This window comes from Labeo rohita, chromosome 9 (genome assembly GCF_022985175.1).
Source record: "Labeo rohita strain BAU-BD-2019 chromosome 9, IGBB_LRoh.1.0, whole genome shotgun sequence".
Classification (NCBI taxonomy): Eukaryota; Metazoa; Chordata; class Actinopteri; order Cypriniformes; family Cyprinidae; genus Labeo; species Labeo rohita.
In genome coordinates this window covers 24,269,805-24,278,414 of record NC_066877.1, presented here as the reverse complement: position 1 = coordinate 24,278,414, position 8,610 = coordinate 24,269,805, and the positions used below count along the sequence as shown (strand labels likewise).

Genomic DNA, 8,610 nt, shown 5'->3' with positions numbered 1-8,610 from the left:
CTACATATGTTCATCTAGGCATCTGTTATTGCATGCAGTCTTTCATTCAGGAGCTCTATTAAAATAAAATTTAATGTTGAAAGTGTCAGTGTCAGTAGCACTGTCAAATACCTTGTCAAACACTCATGTTGTCAAACAGCATTTTCAAATAATCATCTGTGCAAACCAAAAAGCTATGAGAATCCACAATTTGTGGGAGGAGCAAAAACATGCTCACCAGAATTTGGGGTATATTTTGCATTTGAATAAAATAGTCCTTTGATATGTATGAGAATTTGAATTAATTACTGAATTAGCCCATTAACACAATATAAGAGTTTAGTGGTTTTATAGCATGACAGAGTTTATCAAACTTGGTGAGGCCAGCAGAAACACTGCAGATCTTGATGGATCAGGGCTGGGTGCTAATTGGTGGTAAATACTGAGGCGGAGAGAACCTTCAAATGTGGCTAATTATCACCCTTTAAAAATAGCTATTTGCAAGGGCTAAGTAGTTGCGTTTGGTTCTGGAACAATGGCAGCACTTTGGGGTTTTTTGGGAGTTGTGGTACTTTGTATCACTAGTCGCTTGTGTGCTGCATATTCTCTGGCGCAAAGTCAACAAGTCTTCCAGTGGCCTGGGCAACAGTCTTCTTTGAGTTTTGAGGCCAAACAGCCAGCATCTCAGGAAGATCCTTTTCAGAAGTGTAATGTGGAAGAACAAGAGAAAGTGCAGTGTGGAGAGCCTGGCATTTTCCTGAAAACTGTGGTGCTATAAACTGCTGTTTTGATGGCCAGCAGTGCTACTATGGCAAAGCAGGTATGTCTAACTTGTAACATCCAAGATTTGAGAATTGCTATTGGTGTATCTCAAAATGCCATCTAATTAGATTCTAATCATTTAGAATAGGGGTGTCTAAACTCTGTCCCAGAGGGACAGTGTCCTGCAGAGTTTAGTTCCAACCCCAATCAGACACACCTGAACCAGCTAATCAAGCTCTTACTAGGCATGCTAGAAACTTCCTGGCAGTTGGTTGCCCATGGGGGCAGCCGTGGCCTAATGGCTAGGGAGTCGGGTTTGTAATCAAAAGGTTGCGGGTTCGAGTCTGCATTGAAGGTAAATAACCAGCACTCTCTCCACCCTCAATACCATGACTGAGTCCCTTGCAAGGCACCTGTTTATTTATTTTTATTTATTTATTTTTTTTCTTAGCAAATGAGAACTTTCCTTTTTGCAAACAGAAGTACCTATTTGCGACACCTCATTTAAGAGGTGAATTTCAAAGTGATAAGTGAGGAATGTTTTGGTTTTCTTAAACCAGGAGTCCAAACTTGTTCTGCAGAGTTTAACTCCAACTCTAATTAGACACCCTTGAATCAACTAATCAAGGTCTTACTAGAAACTTCCAGGCAGATGTGTTGTGGCAAGTTGGAGCTAAGCTCTGCAGGACTGAGTTTGGAGACCTCCGCCTTAAACTGTGAGCTCATGCACCATCTAGTACAGTGGTTCTCAAGTCCAGTCCTCAGGGCCCACTGCTCTGTACACTTTGTCTCCCTCATTTAATGCACCTGATTCAGATCATCAGCTCATTAAGAGAAAGATCCATGAGCTGAACTTAATGTGTCAGATGTGCAGAGCAGTGGGCCCTGAGGACTGGAGTTGAGAACCACTGATCTAGTAAACTGTCAATACTGGTTTCATGTGGTGTATCTTGACCGTTCAAGGTCTGGTCTTCACGATTAAATTTAAGTTCTTCCTCTTTGCCAGTGACTGTCCAGTGTACAAGAGATGGGCAATTTGTTGTCGTGGCAATGAGAGATGCAACTCTTCCACGACTGAGCTTGGAGTCCATCAGCCTTTTGGGAGGAAGTGATCCTCCTTGTGCTCCTGTTGGCACCACTGTAGCTTTTGCTATCTACCAGTTCCCTGTCACTGCTTGTGGCACCGCAATGATGGTTGGTATCTGACCTTTTAGGTAGAACTTGCCTGCTTGTTAAACTAACTCTAACTTCCTTCCAGATGGATGGTGACTTTCTAGTCTATGAAAACAAAATGACTTCTACTTATGAAATAGGTGTTGGACCTTTAGGCTCCATCACAAGGGACAGCTATTATGAGTGAGTAATTGTACTTTAATTGGTGCCATGACTCTTGGTCCAGGTCTTGTAACTTGGGAGTCTTTCCTTTCAGGCTCCTGTTCCAGTGTAGATATTCTGGCACCAGTGTTGAGGCACTGGTTGTTGAAGTCAACACAGTTCCTCCTCCACCTCCTGTGGCTGCTGCTGGACTTCTGAGAGTGGAGCTTAGACTGGCAAATGGGCAGTGCTTTGCTAAGGGATGTGTGGAAGGTAAAGCATCGTTCTTTTATCTAGTCCCTTTGAAACTGGACTAGATCTTAATGTGTTTTGTCTGACTTGTGTAGAAGATCAAGCGTACTCCTCATACTATGGTGAAGCTGAGTATCCTGTGACAAAAGTCCTGCGGGAGCCAGTCTATGTTGAAGTGCGCATTCTAGAGAGGACTGACCCCAACCTTGTTTTGAATCTGGGTCGCTGCTGGGCAACCTCAAACCCTGACCCTCAGAGCCAGCCCCAGTGGGATCTTCTTGTGAATGGGTAACCACTAAAGTGACCTTTTGGTGTAATGTTTCTGGCTAGAGTTGTTTTGATGTTTGATTTGCTGTCGTGCAGTTGTCCTTACCAGGATGATCGTTACCTGACCACTCTTATCCCTGTGGATGGGTCTTCAGGCCTGCAGTTCCCAACCCACCACAAACGATTCGTATTCAAAATGTTCACGTTTGTGGAACCCACGACTTTGGCTCCCTTGATGGAGACGGTACTTCTCTCTCTGTTTCTCAAACCTTTTGTATTTGGCTTTACTTGGTCTAAAATCTGTTCTCTACCAGGTCTTCATTCACTGCAGTACATCAGTTTGTACCCCAACTGCAGCGGACTCTTGTGTTCAGAGTTGCCAAAGGAAGAGTGAGTGCTGCTCCTACTTAATAGTCTGTGGCACACTTGAGCCCTTTTCTGACTTTCCTCTCTCTTACAGGGAGAGATGCTGGGACACAAGCAGATGGTACCCGTGCAGTTGTTTCCAGTGGAGAAATTATCCTCCATTTCTTCTGACTCGTTTTGCAATAAATTTTGCAATAGATTCTGAAACCATCTTTGGATCATTGCCATCCTGAGTTTCCTCACTTCTACAGATCAGTAATCAAGTGCCAAGGTTTTTTTTTTATTTTTTTATTTTTATTTTTTTATTCCCCCCTCGGCTTGGTGTTTCCCTTAACTGGTTGTCTTGTACTATGGAACACTAATGTAGACTCTGTTCTTTGCTTTCATACACCCTGGAGATGTTTGTCACTACCAAACATCTGTATAACATCTAAGGCTTGAAAACAGATGTTGAGCTCCTAGTAGGGTTGTGGCTATTAAATGGGTGCAGAATCACTTCTCTATTTGCGGTGCATCGATTTATTTTTATTATATATATATATATATATATATATTTTTTTTTTTTTTTTTTTTTTTATATATATATATATATATATATATATATATATATATATATATATATATATTAATATAATATAATTTTTTTTTTTTTTTTTTTTCCCGAATGTATCGCAACTTGATTGTGAGCTTCGTTTTTACTAACAGATGGTGCTGCATGCTAGAAACGGAAGTACTCTGGTTGCTTTCAATACCATGAACACTACAGGACAGGTATGAAAACCCTTGGTCTAGAAAGATGTCCAGCTCTAGACTTAAGTCCTACTGCAACAAACCCAGTTTTGTGGGCTGCATACTTGCCTCATTTAAGTAAAGTGGCACAAGTGAATACCCTTTATACAACCTGGTTTAGAGAAATTATTCCACAAAATGCTCCTAAAACAACAGTGTGCATTAATCAGTGTTGGGAAGTAACTAGTTGCATGTAACAGAGTTACTTTTGTTTTGTAATAAATACGCTTGATAGTTTTTCTTGGTGGTTAGCTAATAACACTTTAAAACTCTGTTTGATATTATGTGTACAACTTCTTAATTCTGTCAACTTGCCACTTGCTTGCAATTGATTTCTTCATGGAAGCTTTGTGTTCAAATATTTCAGCTCGGATCAAAATAAAGATGTATCTCTTATAATCTTAATTCGAGTGATGAAAGTCTGACAGTAATCAGTGTTGAGTGCTAACTCTGCCTGGTTTAAGTGTTTCAAAATGATTAACAGTTGAAAATACTAGAAATTTGGAAAAGTAATCAAATGTAATGTTACATTAATAAAGTAATTGAAAAGTTACACTGCTTATTACATTTTTAATAGAGTAACCTGTAATCTATTACATTTCCAAAGTAACCTTCCCAACACCGGCATTAATGCTGGATTCACAGCACAATTTTCAAAGTTGTCGGATTGCCGCTCTTCCTGCTGCACGAATGAGCACCGATTTGCCTCAGGTTTTAAGCATTTGTCGCTGATTTTCCCCAAGACTGTTGGAGAGTAAAAATTGGGGCTAAATCATGCATTGTGAACTCTGTATAAGGCAACCATTTACATTTGCTATATTGTGACTTGCTTTTGTAGTGGAGTTGAAATAAAGTTTTTTTTTTTTTTTTTTTTTTTTTTTCAACCTTCAAGGTGTAATGCATCAAACATTTGAAGTACCAGGCTTTGTTTTGGACTCATCAGCATCTCATCTGTGAGGACCTTGATAAGTTTGTTCATTCAACAGTGCAAATGCACAAAGCACCAATTCACATTGCGTTGGATAATTCTGTCATTCCCTCTCAGCAAATTAAGCATTGAAAAATCAAATGGCTAATTACAAAATTACAATAGGCTAATGGGAAAAGCTCACAGTTTTGTGAACAGCTCTGGTTGTCCTCTGTGGCATTCTCTGATTGAATCCAGGCGCAGTTTAACCAGTTTATTTCTAACAATGCGTGTTTTACTCCGTAGCTCACGCAGGCTTAATTGCGGCACCCTCAGAACTGACAGTCAGCAAGCATCTGGTGGCAAAAGTTTTGCTCTTAGATTTTATTCCCTTTGCGCTACGTGGCATCTGCCGTGTTATTTGTTGACAAACACCCTGTCATTTGCATGTCCAGGGATCCCTGGTCTTTTCCTGTTAGCGGCATGTCTTGCTGCGAACGTGATTATCTGACAATCCCTTCTTGCGCTTCGGTTCTAATGTGAAAAGGAAGAAAACTCCAGTGGCGGTGCCTTTATGGAACAATCTGTGCCAAATACAGATCATTAAGTCATTCATTAGCCCTCTAGAATTTCCTGCATGATCATCTGTTCTTGAGAAACCCTGACGAGAACTATAAAGTTGTATGGTTTCTGGTCATCAGTTTTGTGCAAAATTCAGAATTGACTCCCTTACAATTAATGAGTTGGAATTTGAAGTGAATTAGCCACACATCACTGGAAGATGAATTGGAGTGGAAGGAAGAGGAAGCTATCTAGCCATGTAACTAAATTCAAACCAAAAACTGCTTCCTAAGATTAAAATTTCAGCATCCTGAAATTTAAAAGGCATTCTCATTCCAATTCTGAACAGTGCACAACCCTGATATACATTAACAGAGACGTCATGATTGAAAAAGGTGAGTGTGTCAGCTCTCGCAAATGACGGATATGTCACGTGTAGGAACTACAAATCACAGTACTCTCTGCTCTTAGTATGAGTCACTTGGGAATTAAGCGTAGAATAAAAATATCATAGTTGATGTACTGCAATAATGAATCTGGGAAACGGGCTCCAGAGAGAATTATGAAGGTTAAAGCTTCTGGCAGTTATTTATATGATTTTACCATTTTAAATAGGGATGCATTGGACATTTTCTTGCAAATATATGTTGTTTTCCAACATGCTTAGTTAATAGCCATACAGCGTCTTACAAATACCATTGCCGCTAATCAGTTTAGAAACAAAGTAACAGAATATTCACTTGTTATTTATTTGCAAATATACATTTGCATTTTTATGAACCATTTTCTAGATTTATACATTAGAGTTTGCAATCTTCTCTATCATTCAGGATCACGCATCTGCTCAGAGGTATAAATGTGATTGAATAAGTGGCTTACCCCAGAAAGGCTAGGTATAACAAACTTTTAATGGTACCCCTAACAGTGTTATTAGCAAAACACTGGCCATTTAGAGCATCAGGGGAGCTGAGGCTGCCAGTTCACGTCCCGTCTATTTTAACCTGAACAATAATACGGTGTTGAAACTGAAACCAATAAAAAATGATTAGCTTGCTTGCCAGCGCTAATTGTGTTGCGACTAATTCTGTGATGCGCCGTCAGTGTAATATTATACACTGAGGAAATTACCAGCAATTAACTGAAGGCAATCCAGGAGGTTATTTTAAACAAATATTGATGGAAAATGCAACAAGCCTTTCATTTAGGTTTGTCTTGACATTTTTCTTTCAGTGCAGCCTCTTTTTTTTCTGGGTTAGCTGAGGGTTTCCTTGAAATCAAGCATGGAGCATAATGGAGCCTAGATCAAAGACCGGGAGTTATAAGGCTCGGCTATAGCAGTGGCATGAAAATGGGAATTCGTAAAGAAGCAGACCTCATTATAAACAACCATGCTATCTGTGAAAGTGCTGGGTGGGCTGTAGTCAGTGTGACGGAATACATTGGCTTTCCCCAAAGACGTTTGCAGTGCATCAAACTACACGTGACACTGCGGCGGCTTTGCAATAAAGCAGATGCAGGACTGTGGCCACTACCATGATGGCCATCTGGCCTCGTCATATTCTTTGTACTGAGAATTTAGGCATTCATACATCTCATACCTGCTGACAAGACCAAGTTAGGCCAGCAGACCAGCTCAGTGCTGGTTCAGACAGGTTTGAGCTGATCTGCGATGAATGGGAATGTTAACGGATAGCTTTTTATAGATAATATAGACCTCTTTTGCAAATAAAATTTAGCTGGAAAAGCTGGTTGTTAATTAAAAAGCCTTATGGGAACACCAGCATACTAACATCCTTTGGTGGAGCCCAGGAAATACATTTGCCATTCTTTTCAGCAGGAATACTCTCAATAGCCATGAAAAGATAAAGTGAAATAAGTGATGTGAGATGCAGACTTGTGATTGGCTGGCAACGAGACTCAAGTGCTGCAACGTTTGATTCCATGATCTAAGAAAAATGCCCATCTTTGCAAATTAAATGTCTTGAGTATTATTTAAAGTCGCCTACTTTTCACTCATCACTCTATCACATCAACAAGCCATTTCTCACTGCTAAAATTACACCATTTTCTTTGGATTGCTGGAGAACTGCTTCTACTCAACTTCTTCAGATAAAGTAACAAAAAGTCTTTTCACAGTCAGATATGTTTGTGTTATATCAGTGACATGCAGCTGTTTGCCTCAAACAAAATTTTGATAATTGCGTCCGATAATTGCATAGAGAACAGCTCCTGTGGGCCACTCTGGAACTCTTGACAACAAATTACTGCATGCAGGACTTTAAATAGCTTTCAAAGTGGCATTTTCAAAGCTACGAGGCTTTCACTATTATGTTTGTGGATATCTGACATATCTAGATGATGAATATGTGAAAAGAAACTATTAATTAAGGCACTTTTGATACTTGCTGAACTAGTTTATTTTGACTGTTCTGAGTAATGTGAATCAATTACTTGGGTTTGTACATGCCAGAGGAGAGTTCATACAGTTGAGGTCAAAAGTTTACATACACCTTGCAGGTTCTCCAAAATGTTAATTATTTGACCCAAATAAAAAGGATCATATAAGATGCATGTTATTTTTTTTATTTAGTACTGACCTGAATAAGATATTTCACATAAACAATGTTTACAAATAGTGCACAAGAGAAAATAAAAATAAAAATTCTTCAGGTCCCACAAAATCTTGTGTATTTGAACTCTTTTCAGCAATGACTGTATGAATTTGATGTCAATCTTTTCACAATGAGGACAACTGTGGGACTCATATGCAACTATTACAGAGGGTTCAAACACTCACCGATGCTTCAGAAGGAAATACGATGTATTAGGGTGAAAACTTTTTGAATTGGGTGAATTGAATTATTATTTGAATTGAATTGAATTGATTATTTTGTCTGCTGGGAAATGTAAAAATCTTCTGTAGCTTCTGAAGGGCAATATATGAAAAAAAAAAAATGTTATTTAGGCAAAATAAGAAAAATGTACACATCTTCTTTCTGTTCAAAAGTTTTCACCCCCCGGCTCTTAATGCATTGTTTTGCGTCTGGAGCATCAGTGAATGTTTGAACCTTCTGTAATAGTTGCATATGAAGCCCTCAGCTGTCCTCAGTGTGAAAACATGGATCTCAAAATCATACAGTCATTGTTGAAAAGGGTTCAAATACACAAAAATGCTGAAAAATTAAAGAATTTGTGGGACCTGAAGGATTTTTCTGAAGAACAGCGGGCAGTTTAACTGTTCAGGACAAACAAGGGACTCATGAACAACTATCACTAAAAAAACTGTGGATCATTCAGGTACTAAATAAAAAATAACATGCATTTTGTATGATCCTTCTTATTTTGGTAAAATAATTAACATTTTGCAGATTCTACAAGGTCTATGGAAACTTTTGACCTCAACTGTATAGCAC

At 39.0% G+C, this 8,610-nt stretch overlaps 1 protein-coding gene across 1 annotated transcript; it reads left to right on the top strand.

The window, feature by feature from the left end:
• Positions 1 to 471: 471 nt before the first annotated feature.
• Positions 472 to 3,223, top strand: zp2l1 (zona pellucida glycoprotein 2, like 1). The gene is given in 9 exon segments (XM_051119364.1): positions 472 to 731; positions 734 to 799; positions 1,748 to 1,935; positions 2,000 to 2,097; positions 2,171 to 2,328; positions 2,403 to 2,595; positions 2,671 to 2,818; positions 2,889 to 2,964; positions 3,035 to 3,223. Coding segments are annotated over 9 exon segments (1,221 nt in total). The 5' UTR covers positions 472 to 514; the 3' UTR covers positions 3,112 to 3,223.
• Positions 3,224 to 8,610: the final 5,387 nt, after the last annotated feature.